The 25,000-nt window shown below is 51.6% G+C and overlaps 1 protein-coding gene across 18 annotated transcripts in view; it reads right to left on the bottom strand.

Moving 5' to 3' along the window:
• Positions 1–25,000, bottom strand: part of MACF1 (microtubule actin crosslinking factor 1) — a 317,553-nt gene that overhangs the window by 191,339 nt on the left and 101,214 nt on the right. For 13 of the 18 annotated variants that reach the window (XM_074976442.1, XM_074976452.1, XM_074976443.1 and 10 more), the window contains exons 2-6: positions 21,110–21,171; positions 17,200–17,289; positions 15,045–15,137; positions 11,930–12,007; positions 7,899–7,991 (exon numbers count right to left, since the gene is read on the bottom strand). In XM_074976442.1, the coding sequence (XP_074832543.1) occupies positions 7,899–7,991; positions 11,930–12,007; positions 15,045–15,137; positions 17,200–17,289; positions 21,110–21,171 (416 nt within the window). The remainder of the gene's footprint in view (positions 1–7,898; positions 7,992–11,929; positions 12,008–15,044; positions 15,138–17,199; positions 17,290–21,109; positions 21,172–25,000) is intronic. The other 5 variants (XM_074976451.1, XM_074976458.1, XM_074976457.1 and 2 more) reach the window with 1 other exon arrangement.

Raw genomic sequence — 25,000 nt, 5'->3', positions numbered from 1 at the left:
TTTCTCCAGCCCTCGCCTGCCTGGCGGCTCCTCTCTAGACACCGGGTTCCACCTGGACACAATCTCGCCATCCTCCTGTCTCTTGCAGCCTTTGGCTGCAGCCTCTCCTTGTAAAGGCAACAGCACAGCTCTGCTGCTGCCAGCTCCTCTCCGTTGAAATTCTACCAGCTTGCTCACAGCCTTCTCACAGTTCTTCTCCGCAGGGTTGTCTAGCAGGCGGGCAATAACAGTGGTGCCTTCCTCAGAGGAATCCCTCCTGCCCTCAGATCCTGAAGGCCAGTGTTCAACCACCAGGTGAGCCTTCTGGATTTCCCCTTGAAATCTCTCTTTCACCTGTACCAGGAGAGCTTGAGGCAGCGCCTCTGGATGCGAGCTGAGGTTGGGATCCGTGGGCTGCGAAGCATCTTTCTGCAGGGTCTTAGCAATTTCCTCTCCTCCCTGCTGCTGAGCAGGTACTTTGAACTTCTCCAATGCCTCGTCATCCTCAGTAATCTCCGCACCATGCAAGGGCTGCTCCTTGGGATTTGCCTCCGGCGCCATCCTCTTCTTCCCCCGCCGCTTCCGTTTAAAGCGAACCCTTTTTGGGGGGGACACAGGAGCCTTCCCTGGCCCAGGAGCTGGCTCTTTGGGTTCCTTAACACACCCCAGAGAATTCCCCATCTCCGCCGAGCAGAAAACACCAGCAGTACCGCAGCTCAACTGGTCCCGGGCTCCTGGCTAAATCCTGACCTCCGCTTCATCAGCTTAGCTGCACATTGGCAAACACGCAGCATTGCGGGCAATCCCCCATATTCTCTCCCTCGCCCGCGCACGCAGGGAGGTTCTCCCAGCCCTGGCTGTTCCAGACAGCCATCTTACAGACTAGGAGCTGCAACAAGACAAATTCAAAGCATCTCACTGCAGTTCAGAAATCACTTGACCTAAAAGCAGACAGAGACTGGATTGGCTGCTGCTTTCTCTCTCCAAATATGAGGTAATTGGAGCACTGCCCTCGGTAACACAAACAGAAAGCAAGAACCAGACAGAAATCAGGAGGGAGGGAGGGAGGGAGGGAGAGGAGAGGATGGGAAGGAGGCAGGGGGAGAGAAAGGAGGGTGGGAAGTCAGAAAAGGGGGGTTGAGCAAAGGTAGCATAAAGGATAGGGTGGGGGAGAAACAGGCAGACGCCTGGGAGGAGAGGAGAGACGCAGCATGCCTACAAACGGGAAATCCCCTCGCCAGTGCTGGGTGGGAAGCCCACAAATTCCTGCCCCTACACAAAAGCAGATTCCCGCAAGCTACGGTCAAGGGGGTTCGGAGGCGCTGCTCAGACCCAGCGCAGCTCACGCTGCCCGATGTTCGCTCTCTGCTCCTGACTGTCACATACACAGCCTCCAAGCACTCCACTCTGGGTATAGGCAGGCAGCTTGTCCTCCAATCAGAGCGGAGGAGCACACAGGGGTGCTGGAACAATTTTCACAGTGTGGGGAGCTGAGAGCCACTGAACTAAACTGGCCAACTCTGCTCCTAATGGAAGCCACATCGAGCCAGCACCCCCAGTTCCAGCACCTATGGGGGCACAGGGCAGGAGTGCAACCTTCCCAAAGAGTTAACTGGCCTTATGACTGCACATGCTGCATGGCACTACACAGCCAGATCACGCCACAGGCTGCACTTCTCTGCACAACCAAATAGCCACACTGCACTGCCGTACCACTGCACAGGCTGCACTGCACTGCCATATCACTGCACAGGCTGCACTACACTGCACTGCCATATCACTGCACAACCTTATCACTGCACAGGCTTCACTGCACTACACTGCACAGCCGTATCACTGCACCGCCGTATCACTACACAGGCTGCACTGCACTGCCATATCACTGCACAGCCTGCACTACACTGCACAGCCGTACCACTGCACAGGCTGAAAAATCCAATGCATCTTTAACAACAAGGCTTACAAATTTACTTGGGCATAAGCTTTCATAGGCTGGAACCTACTTCACAAGTGCATCTGACCAAGTGGACTCCAGCCCATGAAAGCTTATGCCCAAGTAAATGTGCTAGTCTTTAAGGTGTCAGGGGACTCCTCGCTGTTTGTACCGAAACAGACCAACACAGCAACCTCTCTGAGACAAAGAGCCCTCGGCACCCTTCAGGGAAGGGGGGTCTCCGAGTGCTGACAGGTTAGGCCAGCAGCACACACCCAAGTCTGATTGCTGATGGCACAGCAGTCGTGTGTACTTTGTGCCCATCCTACCTGCTTCCCGCACCCCCCCCCCCCCAGTTGAACTCAAGTCCCCATGCCCGGCGTTACCGTGGCAATGTCAAACCAGCATCCTTCTACCAGAGACACAGATGTGCAGGGGGGACCAGAGCCCCACAGCGCTCACAGCTCCCCTTCTCCAGCTCCCATGTGTGTCACTAAAGCCCAACCCCCTGCCTGCCCCAGCCCTCCCCAGAGAGGGGATTTGGCTGGGCGGGTGAGTGCGAACTCCGACTGTTCCCTCCCTCAGAGCAGAACGCACCTCATGCACTTGACACCCACAGCAACCACTCCCCCGTCCATCCGCCAGACACCCCAAGGGCAGAGCAGCCCACAGCTCCACGGCCAACTGCAGCCTTCCAAACTCAGCCACACCAGCTCCTCGCGTGCCCCTGCCACGAGTCGCCGTTCCTTCCCTTCCAGGCCTCCTCTCCACCACCCAGGGGCTTGTGCTTCCCAAGAGAAAGGCAAAGCTTGCCCCAGCCCCGTGGCGAATGGGGAGTCAGGTCGTCACGAAGCCAGCAAGGGGGAGATTGTACCAGCCATTCGCAGAGTGGGACACTGCACCCACCCTCAGCCGTTTGGTTGCGGCGGTGGGCTGTGGATTTTCACATATGGAAAGCCAGGAGGAGATTAAGGGGTTAAGAACAGAGCTCCATCCCTAGAAGAAATCCCTTATTGCAGGCAAAGATGTGATCAGGGAGCAGGGTAAGCCCAGGAAGCAGGCCCAGCTGTAAGCTCCGGGCCAGACCCACTACCCTCAAATCTCCAGCGCTGGTCGGGTCTCACATCTTGACTGTGGAGGCAGCATGCCTGAAAGGGCTCCAGGACAGCACCCACGCCCACTGCTGTCCGTCTGCCTGCCTCAGAACTGCAGTACACTCCCTTGGAAACCAACCCCCCTCCGGCAAGCCAGCTGCAGCACAGCAGCACCACCTAGTGTCCCCCGAGACAGCCGAAGCAAGCCCCCAAACCAGGAAGCAGGTGGGAGATTTCGGCAAAGGGGCCCCTTTTAGTCTCACATCTGAATTTTGGCACCGCACTCTGCGGGGTCTGAAGAAACAGGGAAAGGAGGCGGCGGCCCCATACAGACAAGGACAGTTCGTTCACCTTCTGCCTGGGCTTGAATTCGCTCATTTTGCTGCTCAGTGCTGGAGTGGGCTCAGTGCTCAAGCGGACGGTCAGACAAGAATCGCAAATAATCACGGCCAGAATGACGTGAACCCGAGTACCTCACAGCTCAGTCAGAGTTATCGGTCTGCTTTGTGGTCTGGCCCTGTTCAGCTCTTCCTCCTTCCCATGCCCACAGCGCTTGTATAGAGGGAGTCTAGTTGAATGATTTAGGTCCAAATTTACAGGAACACTCACGCACCCAATTCAGGGAGTTCAAACCTGCCTCAAGAGAGGCGTGAGAACATATGCCCAACAGCCAAGGTCCAAGTTCCAAGAGTTAACCTGATTAACTTGGAGAATATATTAATAACTCCACAATGTCACAGCTCTTCCCATGTCCTCTTGTGCACCCTAACTAGGGACATGTCTAAACACCTCCCAGGTTGCAAAGACCAGCCCCAGCTTTGGCCCATCTATTTCTTCCCAGAGAAGAGGGAGGGTGCAATTCCAAACAGAAAGCTGACAGCAGAAATGTGTATGGATGTTCCAGCTCTTGCGCTCCTGTCCCAGCCAGGATGGAGCAGGATTTGCACAAGGAATGAGCGGCTCCTTTAATTTGAGGCCTTGACTGCTAAGACCGGAGGGTGATGCTTTCAAATGAGTTTAGTAGTTTCAGACACCCACCCTGAAAGGGCCTGGTTCTCAGAAGAGCAGCGCATCTGCCTTCTGAAAATCAAGCCCCCTTTAAGAGGTCTCAAACAGGCACAAGCAGGCACTTGCAAGACCAATGAAGGCAAGTCACTTAAGAAGTTGTTTCCATTCTTCATCAATATACAGCCTCTCACTACCACCAACGGCAGACGCAGGGAACCCACCAGTATAAACACGCGGTGCCCTACAGAACTGTCCGTGTTTACCACCCAACCACAAAAGAACACAGCCACAGGGTAGGGAAAACTCCATCACATTCTATACCCATGGACAGAAATGCAAAAATTACCCCCACTGAGTGACTCCAATAGAGCCCTGAGGTGTCCCGCCTGGAAGAAAAGCAAGAGCTGCCAAGGGAAGACGGCACGGGGTGCTCAGGACATGCTAATACACCCCACCTGGACTTGCATATAAGCAGAGAGAACTGACAGTGAAACTGGTTTGGCTACTGGTGACTCCAGGACGCTGGATTCAGAGAAGGCTGCTCAGGGATATTCGTCTGCTTCCGTCCAGGCAGCTCTTGCCATTGGGCTGCCATAGACAAATAAAACGCTACAAAACAAATTTACTCCTCAGTCAGCAAGTGCTGGAAAAGTCCTCACGGTGCAGAGTGATTTAGTTCCTGTCAGTGGGGAAACGGTGGCTGGATAATGGCTCTGCCATGCGTGTGAGTCTAGCACGCCTGTTACCAACGGTCACCCACAGTGAGAACAGCTCTGCAGCGAAGAATGCCACGCAGAAACTCATCTGTCCATCGGCAGAGCCACGGCGAGGAAAACTCAAATCCTCTGGAGCACAGCTGCTGACAAAGGGCTATGACCTGGCTTTGCGGGAAGTAAAGGCACTCCCCAGAATACCCCATGGTGCTGGCGTGCCCTCTCTCCTGACACCCCCAGCATAACATTGCTGGGTCTGACAGCGCCATGTGTCCGAGACTGTGGCCCTGGTTGAGACACACAGTCACACAAACTCTCCTGGCCAACACTCCAGGGCAGGAGCTCACGCTCCGGGTGGAATGGACTGCCCTCCCACGCCGGCTTAGCCTCAAATATGGGGAGTCAACAGGCTAGCACTGTTCCCTAAATTTAATGTGGGTAAGTGTAAGGTAATGCACATTGGGAAAAATAACCCCAATTATACATACAAAGTGATGGGGGCAAATTTAGCTACAACAGATCAGGAAAGGGATCTTGGAATTATAGTGGATAGTTCTCTGAAAACATCCACGCAGTGTGCAGCGGCAGTCAGTAAAGCAAATAGGATGTCAAGAATTATTAAAAAAGGGATAGAGAATAAGACAAAGAATATCTTACTTCCCCTATATAAAACTATGGTACGCCCACATCTTGAGTACTGCGTGCAGATGTGGTCTCCTCACCTCAAAAAAGGTATACTGGTATTAGAAAAAGTTCAGAAAAGGGCAACTAAAATGATTAAGGGTTTAGAAAGGGTCCCATATGAGGAGAGGCTAGAGAGACTGGGACTTTTCAGTCTAGAAAAGAGGAGTTTGAGGGGTCATATGATAGAGGTATATAAAATCATGAATGGTGTGGAGAAAGTGAATATTGAAAAGTTATTTACTTGTTCCCATAATATAAGAACTAGAGGACACCAAATGAAATTAATGGGTAGTAGGTTCAAAACTAATAAAAGAAAATTTTTCTTCACACAGCGCAGTCAACCTGTGGAACTCCTTGCCGGAGGAGGCTGTGAAGGCCAGCACTCTAGCAGAGTTTAAAAAAGAGCTTGATAAATTTTTGGAGGTTAGGTCCATAAACGGCTATTAGCCAAGGGTAAAGTATGGTGCCCCTAGCCCTTAGTCAAAGGCTGGAGGCAGATGGCAGGAGACAAATCGCTTGATCATTGTCTTCGGTTCACCTCCTCTGGGGCACCTGGCACTGGCCACTGTCGGCAGACAGGATACTGGGCTGGACGGACCTTTGGTCTGACCCAGTATGGCCGTTCTTATGTTCTGAGCCAACACAGAACCAATGCACGAGAGTGGCAGTACGGTCCCGCTGTGCTGCTGCACACGCTGCCTTACCGCCGACACACAAGAGCGACGAGCTGTGGCACCAGAGACCCTGTGACACAGGCACACTAACCTCACCGTCATGGTGGGAAACTACTCTCTGCCAACCTAAATTCCTCCTGCAACCTCAGTCGGAACGGCTGTGCTCTTCCACTCCTGTCCTGAGCGGCCGGGTTGTGTTGCTGCAAAGCGGCTGCCTTGCACCCAAGAGAAAAAGAGCCGTGACGAATTGACTGTACAAGCTGCAGGGAAAGGAGCGCGTGACAGACAGAGGGCGCTTTGGGAAGGAAGGCTGCTGTGAGAACGTGAGATCACTGTGACGGAATGCGCCCCGGTATTCACACCCTACATGCTATTGTTATATCTTCGTACATAATAGGGCGAGTATTGTGAAAACGAATAACTCACGGGCCAGTAATCACCAATGTGAAATGTATGTGGCAACATTACATGTACAGTTATGAAGTCCCCCAAATGGTGGTGTTAGCACATGTTCAAACCCACTTGGCCCCTGTGAGGTGGAAGGAATTAACCAGGCGTATCTCAAACGAAGGAATTCCGTTTACCTCAGTTTACAGGTAGGTAGTGAAAAAAGTCCTTGAGACAGCAAAGGGGCAGGAACAGACTGATTTGCATTTTAGACACCAGCAGAATGGAACCTCTTTCTCTATCTCCCTCCTCAGGGTGGGAATGAACATAATCTAGGGGTATTCCTCGGGACAATGCATGTCAGAGGGTGGCTGGTCTATACAATGAGGGGCAAAGACATCCCATGGAATCTCTGCCTCTCCATCCCACTCTCTATCATCAAAGACAACAACAATAAAACAGCCCTTTGGACTCTGGGGGTAGTGCCTGACTTAAGAATTTGGTCAGCAAAATTGCTGGGAACCCATGATAAGAACTGACCTTGAACCGAGTCTAGTAACTGGGAAGTGTTTTTCTATTCATTCCTCTTGTAATCGTTTCGGACTTTACTGCCTAGGATTTGCACTACCTTCAAATCCCTCTCCTTGTAATGAAATAAATTTGTTTAATTCTTTCATCATAATTTGTCTTTGGGCTGTGGCGGTTACTCCAGTTCACGGAGTAGTACATTGACAGATGCCTTACGGAGGCAAGGGGCCGCCAGGAGAGAGCTGGGCCATGCAGAACACACTTTTCGGGAGGGGAAATCCGGGACTGGGAGTTGGATGGGATCACTGCAGGAGGTAACCAACCCTGGAGCGTGACTGGAGTGCGCTAGCAGGCTGCAGCTAGACACAGACCCTCCAGACATGATCTGCACAGAGTGGGAGTGAGCACCGAGTAATGCAAGGCAGCCAAGGCTGCAGGACAGGTAGGGACCCAGCTCCGCACTGGTCTGGACTGCTTCCCAGAATGTCATCAGCACACATGCCTCGCACACCCTTCTCCACATTTACTCTCGTCTTTCCCCTGCTCAGTGCTATGCAGAGCCCTGGAGGGCTCAGGTTTCCAGTTCGGCTGAGCGAACAGCAACTGCCAATAATCTCGGCACCCATCAAAGGGCCCCAGCACACACAATCCGTCATGAACGATTTAATTATGTAAATGATCAGAGAAGGGAGTTCTGATTCTCCGCTGGCCTGGTCTCCATGACACTGCTACACATGTTAATCCTCCAGACCAATCTGTATGCAGGCATTACCATTAAATATCCTCATGTGCTACAGACAGATGCCAGCGCCCTTGGGATGTAATATTCCCTCCACCTTCTCCACCTTCCCCACCACCCCACGTTCTCCCCTGCGCCTGCAACAAGCCACATCCTTACCTGAAAGTGGAGAATAATGGTCCATATGAGCCCCAGGGTCAGCTTTGGGTTTCCATCTGTAATATCATCATTGCGAATGTTCACCAGCTTCACCTGCAGGGAAGCACCAGAGGCTGTCAAAACTTCCAATCTGATGCCGCACCAATGAGACGAACGACTTCTCTCCAACCCCTGCACCACCACCCTGCCCCCCGAAACCAGTCAGCAGGGTTCCCTCTAATTTTTCCATCCTCGTATGGAATAAATTTTGTTGCTTGCACAGAGGCATGTTTAGATGCGCCCCACCAGTAGAAACACCCACTGCCAGCCGCGGTTGTTCTGCTGATCAGCTGGGCAGCATTTGAGTCTCTGCTGGGAGGCCACCCAAGTGCTCAGCTTACAGGGAACGCAGCCAGTCAGATGTGCCGAGTGGGTGTAATCTACTGGCCAGAGTACAGAACAAATGTTCTATTCCCAGCCGTGCCACTGTGTGATGAGAAGCAAAATCAATCTGTGCTTCTGTAAAAGGAGGATGTAAATCACCAGCTATCAGTTCGCTGGTGCTTTCTGCCAAGGACCTTCAAGCGCTCACGTTTCCACCAGGAGTGCTCCAGCCCCAGGCACTTGTGTGTAATTTACAATCTACTAAGCACATCCCGTAAGAGCACGACCAAACATAGTCGCCCCCACTTGCACCGCTCAAATCAATCAGCCCGGGAATGAAGCCTCAGATCACAGCACCCTGGGGAAGCAGGTCAGCACATGTGATCTAGCGGTGAAGGGCCTAGTTCAAGGTCACGTGGGAAGCCACTACATGTACCTGACACAGCGGGTCTTTGCCCACGAAAGCTCATGCTCCAAAAAAATCGGTTAGTCTATAAGGTGCCACAGAACTTCGTGTTGTTTTTACAGGACGCTGGTGCCACAGCAGGGAATGGAACTCCTTGCTCGGTCCTCAAACCTGTGCCTAAACCAGGCTGACACTCGCTCATCTCACAGGAGCCTTCTGCCGGGGAACCAGGCCGCATAGCTAACAGCCTCAGCGTATGAGATGCCATAAATACAAAAAGTATCACCACCATGTTCAGAGTTACCCACAGCCAGAACCTGGGTGGGCACTGTTCTCTCTGGTTACCCCGGCGACTCCCCTGAAGCAGGGAGCTGATCAGTGTTCCCAATAATCTGTTCCATCCGTATATGGATTTTTCCCATCTGTACGAGGAATATATTTTTCCCTGTGCACCAAGGCATGTGTCTGTGCACCACCTTTAGAAACAACCACCCAGCTGTGGGTGCTCTGCTAATCAGCTGGGCGGCATCTGAATTTCTCCTGAGCAGCGGCCCAAGCGCCCAGCTTACAGGGAATACTGGTGCAATAGCACCTAACTAGCCCCATCCGGTCAGCTTCGATCAAGGGGAAGAGATTGGGGTTGATGAAACCGGCCTGTGGGTTGAGAACACCTGCCAGCCTGGCAAGCCTAGGGGTGTAAGAAGATGGGAAGCAGCCAGAAATGGGGGCAGGCAGGCAGGGAGTGGAAGCCCCTTTGCTGAAAACTGAGGGCAAAGCCACACTACCCAGTAGATCAACCAGGTCAGGGTCAATCTTCCTGAGTTCCATTTCATGCACCTGGTGGGGATGCATTATCGCAAGAGTTTCTCCCATCAACCTCTCTCAGTGAGTCAGAGACGATTTTATAGAAGTCGATTTCAAGCACACAACTGCCGTAGTGCAGACCTGGCCTGACTCTGCCTGTAAGAAGAGAAACCCCTGGGAAGACTGTCTATAGTCTGGCACAGGTGGTGGAACGAGCTAAGGTGAGTAAAGACATGGGCGTTACGCAACTCTGAGCTCTCGCCAAGCCTGGTTTGGGAGCGTAACTGGCACCCAAGAAGAGGGGCTGGTGGTATGTACCGGTACATCCCCACTGACAGCTTCCACTTGCTTCAAATTCTTCTCTGCTCTCGTTGTCCCAGTTGCCTCTTCCTGTTACTATTCAGCTCCCAACCACAGAGGAGCCTCTGGAGTGAGTAACGCCCCCACTTCCAGGCATGGGATCTCAGCAGCGCCAGCCTGCAATTCTTCCCTGCCCATCCCCGAACTAAGCACCTTGGAGGTTCCAGGACATCACTAAGAGAGCATGCCAGGTAAGGCACATCCCCGTATGTGCTCTGCTGGGACGCTATCAAGCTTCACAGGGGAAAGTGGGACGGGCGGTGTGGAGAGAGTGAAACATGCTCCCTAGAACTTCTGGCAAAACATCTCTGCATCTCAACCAAGAGGCTGGAAGGAGCCTTCAAGCTACACTCCTTCCCTAGGGAGGGGGACGTGGGCAGGTCTATTCGGTGCCCATTCGGCTAGCCAGAGGAGTAACTCTCTGCTTTGGCACGACCAAAACAATCCATCGCCGTCATGAGTGCGTCATGACCGAGGATGGACCCAAAAGGCTGGAGAGGACACCCAGCTTTGTGAGCAGCTGGTGATTCTCCTGCAGCAAGGAGGAACCACTGGAAACATGGCTCTGCTGGTGGGTGATAAAGAGGACCTCTTATATCCATGAAACGACATGCCCAACAGACACCAGACTGACCTCTCAGAGGCCCAGCACTTCCTGAATGCTGGACAGGAGACGAAACATAGGACAGGAAGGGACTTCCTAGGTCAAGGATCAGTAACCCCCGGCACACGTGAAGAGTGGCACACAAGCGATTTCATTGGCATGTGAGGCGGGAGCTCCACCCCCACTCCCCCATGCAGCCGGGAGCTAGCTCAGAGCTGTGCTGCCTGTGGATTAAAGAAAGACCAGCTCATGCTGCCAACCACCACCGGAATGGTAAAACTCTAACTTTATTCATTAACAAAGCTGTTGGGAGTAGGACTGTTACTGACTTTAGAAAGGATCACCAGCACGCCGACCGTCCAGGGAGGTGAAAAGGTCAAATTTCGCCACTCTGCCTTGGAAACGCTGCTGACCCGTCCTGGCTCATGGGACCTTGTCTCCAGTTGTCTCCGGCAACCCCTTTATAAAACTCACCAAGCTCCAGCTTCAAACTAGTTCGGAGTATTGGGAGCCCAACAACCTGCTAGGACAAACCTTCATCTAACTGCCAGAAAGCCCCCACAAGGGCATCCAATGCACTCAGAACTGACCCAGTCAAGGTTCTGGGGATACAGGGACCCTGGGGGCTCGAGGGGTTGTTGCCATCTGCGACACCTGCCAATGCTTCCTGGGAAAAGTCCTCGCTCTTCATTTGCTTGCCCCGTCTCCAGGCAGGGTGGACGGCCCTGACTGCTCATGGCATCTGCCAGCAGCTTTCTCTGTAAGCTGAGCGGCTTGGGCAGCCACCCAGGAGAGAGTCAGGTGCCGCCCAATCAATTTGCAAAGTGCCCACAGTGCTCACGTCCAGCATCCTGCATGTATATGGGTGGTGCACATTCACACGTGCCTTGGCAGACATAACATTTATTCCGCCTGCAAATGTTACAAAACGAGAGGAAAAAGAGCCCGCAAGGGAAAGATGCTCTCTGCAGACCTGCCACTGACTGGCTTCTAGATGTCACAGGGATGGGCCCAGCAGAAATAAATGCATACAGGTTGAACCTCTCTAGTCCAGAACTCTCATCTGGCAACATCCATAATCCGGCAAGATTTGAGTTCGCCGGACAACCACTTATCATGAGCGTGGCCAAGTTTCCCACGGTCCCATAAAGTTTGTTTCCAGCCACCAGTCCTGCTCTCAGTGTTCTGTGCTGTTATCGAGCTGTAATTTACCCCTAAATGTCTGGTAAGAGCCCAGCCAGCAGCAGAAGTGCTGGTAATGTGCTAGACAATATTGACGTCCTGTGGTCCAGCAAATTCTCTCGAACGACACCGCTCAGGTCCCCAGGGTACCAGACGAGAGAGGTTCATCTGTACAGCTTTGTTACACCCTTTGGCTCTCTCTGGTATCAGCTGCAGTGGGAAGCCGGATACACCACGTAGGCTGTTCCGTGGGAACAGTTGGCACCTGCTCACAAGTGGAAGGTGGCCTGTGAGCACCCGCCTGGCTCTTACCTGTCGCTGCTTCAGGAAGTCCAGCGCAATCTGCACGTTCTGTAGCCTGTGGAAACGCATCCGGCCCTTCTCGCGGGGCTGCAAAACAGAGGCAGAGTGTCAGTCCAGCCATCGCATGGCAGCAGAACCCGGGTGTCTTTGATGGATACGCACAGACCCAGCTCCAGCCCTTCCCTGAGCCGTGCTTGCTACATCTCCTACAAGAAATCTCAGAATAGAGAGACCCTCCATTGCCAGGGCTCGAGGGAGCTCACTGGATTCAAAGCACCAGCCTGGACACATTCCTCCTGAGGTCAAAGTAAAGGCCACTATGTTCAGTACATCCATATAACCTAACGTGCGTTCAATGCACCAGCTCGTAACAGCCGAGCCACAGCTGGATCTGAGCAGGGGACAATTCGTTCCCAAAGAGAGCCACCATACAGGGAAAGCCAGGGCCCTAAGGAGGAAGCTGAGAAAGATGCAGCTCACAAAGATTCATGGGTACAGTCTGCGACATGTGCCTCTCACTCCTGCCCATACACTGCTGTGGCCTCTTGCCTCCTTCGGTCTGCTTAACACCGTCTTGTTCTACGCAGAGGCATTTAATATCCCACCAATCTGCCACGCTGGGGCATGGAGATAGGAAAACCCTCCAATAATTATCTCCAGCTCCCATCACATCCATGGTCCCGACCACAGACTTTGAACATAAGAACACCAGAATGGCCATTGCTGGGTCAGACCTAAGGTCCATCTAGCCCAGCATCCTGTCTGCCGACAGTGGCCAGTGCCAGCTGCCCCACAGTGGGTGGACTGAAGACAACGATCAAGCAACTTTTCTTCTGCCAGCTATCTCCAGCCTCTGACAAACAGAGCCAGAGATACCATTGCTACCCCCTGGCTAACAGCCTTTTATGGACCTAACCTCTATGAATTTATCTAGCTCTTCTCTGAACTCTCTTATAGTCCTACCCTTCACAGCCTCCTCTGGCGAGGAGTTCCACAGGTTGACTCCGTCACTCACTTCAGTATCACTCCTTGTTCCCTTGCCTCCGCAGGCAGGGCCCATGCAGAGCGCTAAACCAGAGACGGCCAAGGCAGGCTCATGTAGCCAGGCCGGCCTGTTCCACCACCTGCCTCACTCGGCCGCCATCACAACTGCCTGGACAACTTTACTGCTCAACTTCCGCACAGGTGGGAGAGTCCCGCAGGCCCCGGTGAGAGCAACCCAGCAGCCTGGCCACTTCCCAGCCCTTGTAACGGGAGGTGTGTCCTGCAGCAGCTCAGGGGGGCTCAGGAGAAAGCACTGACTTGTCACCAGGTGTCTCTGCTTCACTATCACACCCTGCCGCACCAGTGCTTTCGGCCTCCACGTGAACCAACCAACCACAGGCAGGCTGCTGGCCAAGGCACACAGCTGAGCCAGTGCTCTGGAGCACTCTCTAATGCACAAGCAGGGGCGGTTGCTCCAGAGAGAGTCTGGGATCCCCTCCAGGAGCGAACGGACATGCTCAGCCGCAAACCCCACCCAGCTCCATCACCTACATTTAACTTGGTTCATTTACAGGAGCACCTCCATGCTCGGTGTACCAGGGCAGACCCTGGTGCAGAAATTCAGAGCCGGCCCACAAACCCAGCTCTGCAATGATGCAATAAAAAGAGAAAGGAAAGGAGAAGGGGCGGGGTGGGAGATCAAAAGAAGCGATGGCTTCTAAATACAATGGGCGGTGTTTGCTGTCCCTAGCAAAGCGACTCCCTGGGTCAGAAAACAACCCAGCAGTCCTGTAGCATGTAAAAGACTAACAAAATAACATAATAGGTGAGGAGCTTCCATGGGACAGACCCACTGCTTTGGAGGTGGAAATTCTCCGGGTCAGGAAAGACAAAGCCCATTTCTTTCCTCGCTATAAAAAGAAAGCCGATCTTTGTGCCATCCCCGGTGGAGCAGCACAACCCAGTAGGCCCTTCCTGTGCAATGACACTGCAGCCGCCAGAGAGGCTCTGTGGGGGCGTAGAAAAGAGCTGCAGAGAAGGAAGCCACCGCCCAGACAGAGAGGGCTGGTAAAAAGTGTGATCATTTCTATCAACCCGAGCACTCTCATTCCAACTCTGGGGAGGTGCCGTCCCCTTTGGATTAATCCTTGCTTTGGGTAAGACACAGGCTGGGCCCCCTGGGCTCTGCTCACATGACGGCAGCCACTCCGCTCCAGAAACCGTGCGAAAATGTTGCTTGAAAACCGATCTGTTATCATGCACGGTTAATCCTTGCTGCCTGACAGCAAAGCTACTGTACTCAGCGCACATGGGTGTGGCATACAAGGCAGAGCGTCCCCATGCAGTGAGAACGGTTAGCAAACATTGGATGATTCATCCTAAAGGCGGCTTGCTCCGTGTAAGTGGAGAGAACGTGTCCCATCCGAAAGCGGGCAGGAGTCCAGAGGCTTGATCTGGGGACAGATGAGAGCTGCAGCGCGGGTGGGGGGTTGCACAGGAGCATGCCCACCCCACCCCCAGTGAATACACAGAGTTCATGCTCTCACGCCCAGTGGGTTAGCATTCTCACACTGCAGACCACCCCCACTGTTGTGCACTCTCAGATAATCCAGGTAACTTGATCCCAGCACTGTCCAGAAGGAATATGGGATTCCCTGCCTTTTGGCTTTTGCTTCTCACTTCCCCCGGTTTGCAGCCCACGCATGCAGTTTTATTCTAAGGTGCTGCTGGGAAACTTGTTAGCCATGATCAAGAACCAGCTGCTGGTGGAAAGGAGCTATGACAAATTCTCCATTATCCCACTGGAACCAAAGGGAAGGGAAGGCCAGAGGCCATTGGGCGTGTGCCTACACAGCAATTAGCTGACCGACTCACACTTGTGCAGGGGACTGTTTTACTGCGGTGCAGACATCTGGGTTCACAGCACTGGCGTTAGGCACCTGAGAGCCTCAAGCTCCAGCCCCCATTCAGAAGCCAACACAGCGATGAGACAGCCCCATGGCTAAGTCAGCTGGCGTGGGCCAGTCCTGGGTTTCTCTTTGCTTTTGGGACATATGCAAAGCTTGGCTACATCTGGACTATCTGAGGGCACTCCAGTGTCCGCCTGCATTCCATCGCTCCCGGGAGGGAGTCAACCTACTGCATCACCATCCTCCTCCTCTTCGCTGCTCGTGCGACACCAGGAGGGCACTTTTGCCAGGCGGAGGGTCTTTTGGCCTGCAGGTTCCTTTTGCTAGCAAACGTGACACAGACAAACACCGGGAGGGACAGGCACACGAAAACAGAAAGGAATGAAAAATGCAACACATGGGAAAAGAAAAAGTGGCACTTCTCTTGCCAACCTGCCTCCCTGGAAAAGGAACGTGGAGACTGGCCGATTATCCTGGATCCTTCCCTGGGAATGCTAACGGGGCTGGATGCAGATAAGCGAGAGAGCCAGAATGGCAGGGGCTGAAGTGGATGTGGAAAGACTTGGAAACGCAGAGACAACGTGGTTTACGCCCAGTACTCGTTGCTGGGCTCGGAAGAGGGGTAACTGCATGAAATTGGATGGCCTGTATAATACAGGAGGTCAGACTAGATGGTCATGTCCAGGCCTGCTGGGAGCGGGAGGCAGTTGCACAGAGGCTCGGCATTTCCAACGGTCCCAGAGCTCTGGCTGGCACCGCCGCTACTTCGGCAGCGGCAGCAACCTGAGTTCAGTCCCCTTTGAAGTGCCGTGGCAGCATCACGCCATGTGGCAGGGGGAGGAAGGAGGGAGCGCGGCAGTCTGAGCAGTGCTAAGGACTGACGGCCCCAGGCCCCGCCTCTTCCACCCTTGGCCCCGCCCCTTCCGGGGGTACGGAGCTGGGCCCCTCCCCACCTTGCCCAGGGCCCACAGTGGCTCTCCACCCTGCTGGTCACGTCCATGTGCGACCTCCATCAACGTTTAGGGCAGAATCTTCTCAGATTTACGCTGTCTTAGGTGCGGTAAATGACACCACCACATTTACGACAGCCCAATCACCTCTGCCAACCTAACCATGCTTTGCAGAACAGGGTGCCAAAGCTGAGAGATTTCCCTGGGATAACTCACTCTGAAAGTCAAAAATGTTGTAGGTTAGGCCGTGCTAGGCCTTTGAACCATCTGCAGATGATGTTCAATACCTGCATAGCATGGATTGGTTATCTCAGGAAGGCAGCTGAGTAGGTTCACACATTTTCTCACCGATCCTATTTTGGTGGTTCCTACCATATTTCTCTCTAAGCTGCAGTACTGCACCAGAAGGTATCTTCACTCCCCAGAAGCTGAGCACTTGGGCAGCTGCCCAGGAGAGGTTCTGGTGCTGCCCAGCTGGTTAGCAGAGCGGCCACTGTCACCCACACCCAGCAGCGTCCCCATATGAGTCAATACACATAACAAAATTTATTCCACCCATGGATGGAAAGCTGACTACCCTAGGCCCCACCCCTTCTGCCCTGGGTCCCGCCCCTTCTGGGGAAGCAGATCCAGGTTCTCTTTCCCACATTTTGCCAGGGCCCTAAGTCATTTTTGAAAACATGACTCAGGTTCCCACGTTGCTGAGGCACTTCTGAAAACGTTGGCCAACACTGCTAAGGGTGTCTCTTCACTACGCAGAAGATCAACCCTGACTGGGTCTATCTTCCAGGGTTCGTAGGGACACACAAAATCGAACTCTCTGCGGTTGGCAGCTGACCTCTGTACTCCTCAATCTCGTGAGGTGTAAGGGAGATTGACGGGAGAGTTTCTCCCATTGACCTCTCTCTCTGAGGACAGCTAGATATGTCAATTGTAGATAAGTTAATTCTAACTACTCAATTGCTGTAGCTAGAATTACGTTATCTACAATCGACTTTAACATCTAACGTAAACCTGGCCTACAAGAGGCTAACAACTCCTTAGTGTGTTTATTGTGAAAAGCACTAGGCAATGTCGGAGGAGAGGAAGCTAAGCTCCCCTGGGTGAAAGAAGAAAGTGAAGCTAAAACTGCCCCTCTGTATTCACAGCGTACTGAGATATAGTCCCAAATGCATGAGTGCTCACACAGAGTGAAGACAGCTATTATCTTATGCATCCTTAACCTAATCACATATTTAGGTGTTAGCCAGGAAACCAGAAAGATGAAGATGTGAAAAATAAATTTAAACACAAAACCAACAAAGGCTGTGATGGAACAACAACTGCTGATCGCCCTAGCACGGCAGGAGTCAGCCAGGAGGAGAAGGCAGTATGGGGATCCAGTCTCCGATGGCAAAAGCCACAGCAGTGTTGTTAAGAAAACTGGGAAACTCACCAGATTCACTCCCGACAAAACCTCCAGCAGAGAGATCAGGTTATGGCCATCTCGCAGGTCTTCATACAGGTCATTGATGTGCTTGCGCACCTGCAGAGCAGAGGAGAAGGAGGAATTTGAAATGGTTACGACAATATTCTCTCCAAGGAAGTCAGGCTCCAAGGGTCCCAGCAGAGGCAGTGACCAATTGTGCGTCTGACGAAGCGGGTCTTTGCCCATGAAAGCTGAGGCTCCAAAAAATATCTGTTGGTCTATAAGGAGACACAGGACTTCTTTGTAGTTCTAGAACAGTGTTTTCCAGGCTTGGTCTATGCTCGGCAGTTAAATCGATAGCACATACGCAGTTCTAGCTATGGCAATTGCGTAGCTAGAAACAACTTCTCTGCAATCGACTCACCTGGTCATCTTCACTGAAGAAGGTCAATGGGAGAGTTCTTCCCCCTTGCAGTAGCAAGGAGTGCAGGGGTTGACTGCTGACCCCGATAGGTTGATTTTGCACATCTCTACCAGGTAATGTAGACGTGGTCTTAAATCGTGTTCCACAGAACACTGGTGTTCCGTGAACAACTGAAAAATACACCGATGGCACCTACTTTCTGTTATTCAACCCAGATACAATGTTTATTCTTCATTGCTATGACACCTCGTCAAATTACTTTGTTTTTATTTTGCTGCATATGATGCTGTTTGGTTTTTTTGGTCCGACGACAATTTTTTTCTTGAAAATTTTCATCGGTGTTCCCCATGAAAAATATTACTCTTTGGCATTCAGTGGTCTCGAAAAGTTTAAGCAATGCCGTTGTGCGACACTTTCATGCCGCCACTTTGCTAGAAAGCAAACGGATGGGAGAGAACAGTTGCTTTGCACAGGACTGGGTCTTACCGGGGTAGCAGCCTGTTAAAAAGATAGCAAAAAGCAGCCAATTTTTCCAGCTTCTGCCCAGCTAAGCCCCACATCAACATCCTCACCGGCAACCTGTTCGGCCCAAATGTTTACCTTTGCCACCCCTGAACTGAGACTGTGGGTTCAAATCCCAGCCCTGCTACAGATTTTCTTCATGACTTTGGACTAGTTATTTAGCCTCTCCGTGCCTCAGTTTCCCATCTAGAAAACAGAGATCATAAACATTCCCTTCTTTCCTTTCCTTTGTCTTACCTGGCTAGTCTGTGAACTCCTGGAGGAAAGGACGTGCAACACCATTTTACACAAGAGCACCCCAATCTCAGCGGGGACCATGTGCTACTGTCATCCTAATACTAACAATAAATAATGCAGTCACTCTCCAGCACAATTGTTTAAACCCTGCTACAGCAGCTTTTCTTATCCTTCAGGAATGTTACATGGCGTCTGCCTTCCGTTAAGGACAGTCAAGTGCTTTCCTGTGTGTTTGCCTGGGAGGGTGTGTGTGAATAGGGTGACTGTGTCTCTTTAATTAACGTATTAGGCATTGGCTCTATGTCATTAGGGAGTTTACTGCCAGGCTGCCTTTTTCACCCATAAAGATCGGGCGCGGGTTGAGTGGGGGCCCATGAAGCTGAAAGATTATCGCATAGACCTGCAGCTTCCCTGGCCTCACCCCAGAACACAGCCGGCTGAAAAGTATGAGAACAACACCTTTAAAGCTGAAGCCAGAAACTTTCTCTTCATGGAAAAAGTTAATTAAAAATACCTGGCAGCTAACCAAGATGGCTGGGAGGCACCTGGAAACTGTATTAATCCTGCTTAGTTACCCAAGATGCAAATTTCTCATTGCAGACCACACACAAGAGACCAGCCCTGTTGCACAGGATTCAAACCCAGTCATCTTTCATGGCCGAACTGGCTGTGTTAAGCCATCTGCTTCCTCGTCCTGACTCTGCTCCCATGAATGTCAGCACGTAGAGGTGTGTAGCTCATCAGCGATGGACAGAAATGTTTCCAGAGCTGCCAGGAGTCTCCTGGAAAGCCACAGTCTCTGGACAGGCAATTTATGTGCTGTGAAAACAGGGATCCCTGAAAGCAACTGAAGGTTTGCATGGTGGCTCCAGGAACTTTCAGCTGGAGTTTGGAGGGATTATGGTGGCCATGGGGTACGGCAAACCAGGGGTGCCAGTCATGGCACATAGGGTGAAAAGAACAACCAACAAAATCATCACAGGGCTGGTTCAGAATAAAAGCCAACACGACAATGTTTAGCACCAACTGTGGGAGCTATTGACTTGGCCTGTTCATAGTGCTGAACGCAGCAGCAAGCCCCGTGTACCAGGGCAGAGGCGCACAGCTGGAAAATGGACAGAATCAAGGAACTGGGCTCTTCACTCGTTTTGCAGCAAACATTTTTCTTCGGCAGGACAGAGACTATTCCCCGCCCTGAGCAGCGTGGGGCTGAGTCACCAGAGTCACTGCTCTGGTCAGATTTACAGCTAACACCTTCCAAGGGGCAGGTTCCCGGGGGGGCTGCTAACCTTCGCTAACCAGCGAGGCAGCCTGGGTGGATATAGATCTCTTCCCACCTCGCTCTTTTACACACCCCACTGACTGCAATGCTGTGGTTACCAAACCACCTGTTAGAAACCAGCACTGGATTTTGCTGGTGTGACAAATGGCAAGGTCTTCGCTGGGTCTACACTAGCCATAGCAGTCAGCTGCTGATACACCTCTCACAAGGCGTGCCGGGGATGACCGACCCCAGAAAGCGCTGTTTCGCACATCCGTGAAACAAAACCCTGGGATATCGACCCTGAGCGGGTTGATCTTCCGCGGCAGTATAGACGCGGGCTTAGAAACAGCAGCATGACCCAAGGGCTGAAAAGATCCAGGACCTGGGCACACTGCCTGAGACCCTTGATTTTCCACACAGGAGTGTTGGAGTCCCCACCTTCAAAATTGTTCATAATCTTGTATGATCTGTCTCTCTCCTTTGTCCCCAGCTCCTTCTGCGTCACCCCCTCCTTGGCTTCTGAGGGGGCTCCACAGAATTCTGATATTACCCCTGCTACAGCAAATGGCAACCAGACACCCATCTGCCTCTAGGTAACAGGAGAATGGTGGAAAGAGGGACTGGAAGGACAGATACTATGGAGAGAAGGGGACGGGAATGGTGGAAAGAGATCTGATTGGTAGGCAACTTTGTCCAAAAGGCAGCTGTCACTTTTCTGCTAAGAGACAGGGACAAAGACTCTGCTCTGGAGAAAAGCCGCGATCTGGCTGGCCTCCCACCATTAACAATGGCACAATGTGTTCCGCTGGTCCCTGCCTTCACAGTGCTTGGCCATCAGGCAAGGTTCCAAGGAGGATCTGACAAGCGGTGCCAGCTCGCACTGAGAGGAAGGCGCTAATGGGCTTCTTGTTCAAGCAAGACAGACTTCAAGCTAGGAGCTAATGATCTAAACCCAGAAGAACCGGTATCGATGCTCCAGCAAAGAGAAGTCCCTCCCCTGAGAGGAGGTTGTGCCTCTCTCTGGGAAGGGCAGGGGTGCCAGCTGACCAATACAGCACAGCTCTGTGAATACAGGAACAGAGCGGGAGCAAGCCAGCTTGGGAGGGACAGGTAGAGCAATCGCTCTCATCCCACCATGCATGCTAACACTGGCAACGCCCCTCAGCAAGGAGATGGAGGGTGCAGGGCCCTTTCATGGTGTTATTGCCAAGGTTCAACATGCCTTTTTCTGGAGCAAACCATTTTTCAAGTAAGAGTTTTATAACATGGTAGGTGAACATTTGCCAGAGGCTTCAGAGCAGTTCCAAGAAGTCATGGTAACATCCCCATCTGCCCTTGGGGTCAGATCAAGCAAACATCCCAGTGCCTCTAAAGTCATTTTGAACACTGCTCCGTGGTCAAAGCAACGCTAGCTGGTTCTGGTTCAGAACAGCTGAGGCCAGAGCAGAGCAAGGTAGGAACTTATGCAAAGTCAAGTGCATGACTCTCACCTTCATCAGGTGTTTATTGACCCACTTGGTGAAAGTTTTCTTCTGGACTCGATCCCGTTCATCTGTTAAGAGAACACACAGGTAGGTCTTGGTTAGTGTTGTTCAGGTGAAATCTGACCATTGGTCACACACATCTTCAGCCCAAATCTCCCATCTTCAGACATCCCTGTTGGATCCCACCGCTTCCTACAAACAGCCTTCTTCCGTAAAAACAATGAGAAGTCCTGTGGCACCGTACAGACAAACAGATTTTTGGTTGCATAAGCTTTGGTGGACAAGACCCAATTCATCAGATGCTCAAGAAAGCTTACGCTCCAAAAAAATCTTTTAGTCTATAAGGTGCCACAGGACTTCTTGTTGTCTTTGCGGATACAGACTAACACGGCCACCCCTCTGGTACTAGTCTTCTTCCATGTTCTGCTGGGACTACTCCAGGAACCTTCAGGAAATCTGAAATCCTTTGGAGCACATCTGCCCCACAACAGAATACAAGCTAATTCCTCCTAGGTTGGACACGGACAGTACCCCATGGAAGTTCCTCACATGACATCACAAGGTCCGACTCCAGGACCACATACAGAGATAACAGGGATGAAATAGATGGTGCTTAGTCCTGCCATGAGGGCAGGAAACTGGTCTCAATGAACTCGAGGCCCCTTCCAGTTTTAGTATTCTATGATTCCACGCTACAGAGGCACAAGAAATGAATTGATGAAGTCCTGTTTCCTCTAGCCACATGTCAAAGACAGCTCGCTCTTCTTCCCTGTTCTGCTTACAACTGCCCAGCCACACAGAGAAAAATGCTCCCAAAACACTCACCATCATGAAATTAAATGTCCAGGTCATTTACAAAGTTTCAGATGGGCAAAAATAAGTTTGATCTGAACAGACATTGGCCAGGCTACTGCAATGGGAACAACAACTAAGTACAATTCCTTCCCCAGAGAGAGGGCCTCTTACCAGCCTAGCACAAGCATAAGGTTCTTCTAAAAGAATCCATAGGGCATTTCTAACCCCTAACCAGAAAACTCTTTTAAGGAACTCATCTTCCTGCTCTGCCACTGCACTGAGGTTTCCTAAGCAAACATGACAGTAGAAGACAATGGAAAACTATAGGAATAAGCCGCTTTCAAATAATCCACCAGACAGACTCATGCAGCCAGGAGACAACAGAGGAACACCAGAGGAAGGGGAAGAGCCCACCTTGGCCCAGGCCTGTGGAATGATGCACCAACACCAGAACAGCACAGAGAAACCACTAGGGAGACTTTTTGAGACGTTCATCTCATTGTCCTTAATGCAACAAGCTGCACCCACCCCCAGCCTTGGGAAGGCCATAGGCATCCCCCTTTAGTGAGGGGATACTGGGGTTCACTAGGAAATGTCAGAAAGGGGTTTGTCACTGGCTTCCTTTGGTAGCAGAGAAACAAAAAAGCAGTCCAGTGGCACTTTAACAAAATAATGTATTGGGTGATGAGCTTCTGTGGGACAGACCCACTTCTGTCTCCTTTCTCCATCCCTCCTGGGAGGATGAGTTTTAATGGGCCAGTGTTATGAAAGAGGTCAGACTATATAATCGCCATAATCTCTTCTGGTTTTAGAATCTGACCTATGCAAAGCTATGACCAAAAAAACCCAAAAAACCAAACACAGGGATCTATTCAAAGTCTCCACTTAGCTCTGCCAGTAGTGCAATAGCAGCTTATTCTTATTTTTGGTTCATTGGCTTTTAAGGATTTACTGCTTCTTTCAGCTGCTGAGCTCAGCCGGGCACACCCTGACTGGGTCCCTGGGAGCATTAAAATCCCAGAAGTTAGCAGGAGCAGCTGGCTCGTGCACGCCCCCAACCCTCCAAACAGTCCACTTCTCAAGCAGTTCCTCGTAGCAAGACCTCGGATGAGTCAGTCTCAGGGACCATCCACCTTCCCACTCAACAGAGCCCAGCGCTCATGAGAGGTGAGACCTGAGAGATTTCTGCAAAGACTCCACTGATGGGTTAAATGGCTTTGAGGCTCAAAAGAGGAACTAAATGCTCTTCCCACGAGGGGGCTGGGAAGCTGGGGCTGGATCAAACTTCAAACGGAAACATGGAGGGAAGACGTCTGGCAGGTTCTGTTCTCCCAGTTCTCAGTTGAAAGATACATTGAATGAAAGGGGGAGAGAGAGAGAGAGACGCATAAGAACAAGCCAGCAGGACAAGCATAAGAACTGGCCAGCAGAAATCATCCCCCACTAGTTCTGAGAAGGGGAGAATCCATGGAGCTCAGGCTGTGGACATTACTTGGAAAACTCTTGTGAGCAGGCTCAGGCCTCAGACTGCCCAGCGAAGGAGACTTAACAGCCAGTGTTCCCTGTAAGCTGAGCACTTGGGCAGTGGCCCAAAAGAGATTCAGCTGATTAGCAGAATGCCCATAGCCAGTAGCACATTTCTACTGGTGGTGCACATTCGCATATGCCTCAGTGTGCATAAAATTTATTCTGCCCAGGGGTAGAAAAATGGAGAGAGGAGCCTGGTAACTTCCCTTTCCTGGTCTCTGCCACACCTGTAAAGAAGAAAGGGGTCAGGGAAATCCCGTCAGCAACTCTGCCAGCTCCAACATCACATGGGGTTTTCTGGTTTTAACAGAATAATCTGGAGAGAAAGACAGAGCCTCTGTACTGGACTGGCATGCAACATCTACAGGGTACTTAATTCACAGCCTCTGCAGCATGAGACATGGCTAAGAGCCAGCTTCCCTGTGTTCTGCCTCACTAAAACACCATGAGCAAGCAGTTGTAGTAATAACAATAAAATAATAATAATAATAATAATAATAATAATAATATATGTATCATTTTTCACCAGCCGAATTCAAAGTGCTTTAACAAAGGCCAGTAGTAGCCGGTGCTTTTCGCAACTGGGGAAACTGGGGCACAGAGAAGTGAAGTGATTTGCCCGAGGTCACCCAGCAGGTCAGTGGCAGAGCTGGGAACAGAATGTAGGTCTTCCGAGTTCCAGTCCAGTGCTCTCTCTTCTAGGCCACACCGCCTCTTCTACAATGTTTCTTTGCATTGAGGAAATTCCTGGCAGACACTCAGACTCCTAGGTGGCTGACTCTTATCTACTGATAAGATTTAAACCACCTCAGGCAATCAGAATAAGCCTAATCAGAGAATAACAAACAAAAAGTGCCTCTCTCCTGGCCCTGACCACGTCTCTTCCCTACCTCAATCCTCTCCCTGGCTTCTACAGCATTCCCACTTCTGCAACAAGATATTCACTTTCATAGCTGCGCACCGCTCCGCCACTGCCTGCATCTCTATTGTCAGCTTCACTTGCCTCCCTGTAGAAGCTTTGCACCTGCTACCCTGTCTCCTTCCCGCTGCCCCTTCTTTCCCGCAAATACTTACAAAGGCGTCCCAGTTCGCATTGTCCAAGCCCTCTTCTGCAAAACCTATCTGTACACCTTGCAACATCCCAGCTATGAGAAGCAAACTCCACTCTGCCCTCTGCTCTGTCCCGGCCTTCATATGGGACAAGTTATGGGTTTTCAGCACTTGTCTCTTGGTAGGTAGGTGTATTGTGCTCACCACCATGGTATCTCAGAGTCTCCCGCCCAGTGTCAAAAAATCTAAGAGCAGCCACACTGGGTCAGATCTATGGTTCCTTTCTTCTGACAGTGGCCAGTGCCAAGTGCCCCAGAGGGAATCATTGAGTGATCCCCCACCCCTGGTGCCCACTCCTAGCTGCTGACAAACAGAGGTGAGGGACACCATCCCCGCCCAGCCTGGCTAAGAGCCACTGGTGGACCTGTCCTCCATGAATTTACCGAGCTCTTTTTGGAATGCTGGTATCAGCTTAGCCTTCACAAAATCCTCTGGCAAGGAGTCCCACAAGTTGTCAGTGGTGGT

Source organism: Carettochelys insculpta, chromosome 24, assembly GCF_033958435.1.
Source record: "Carettochelys insculpta isolate YL-2023 chromosome 24, ASM3395843v1, whole genome shotgun sequence".
Classification (NCBI taxonomy): Eukaryota; Metazoa; Chordata; order Testudines; family Carettochelyidae; genus Carettochelys; species Carettochelys insculpta.
The sequence above is the reverse complement of the archived record's forward strand: the minus strand, read 5'-3'. Positions and strand labels throughout refer to the sequence as shown.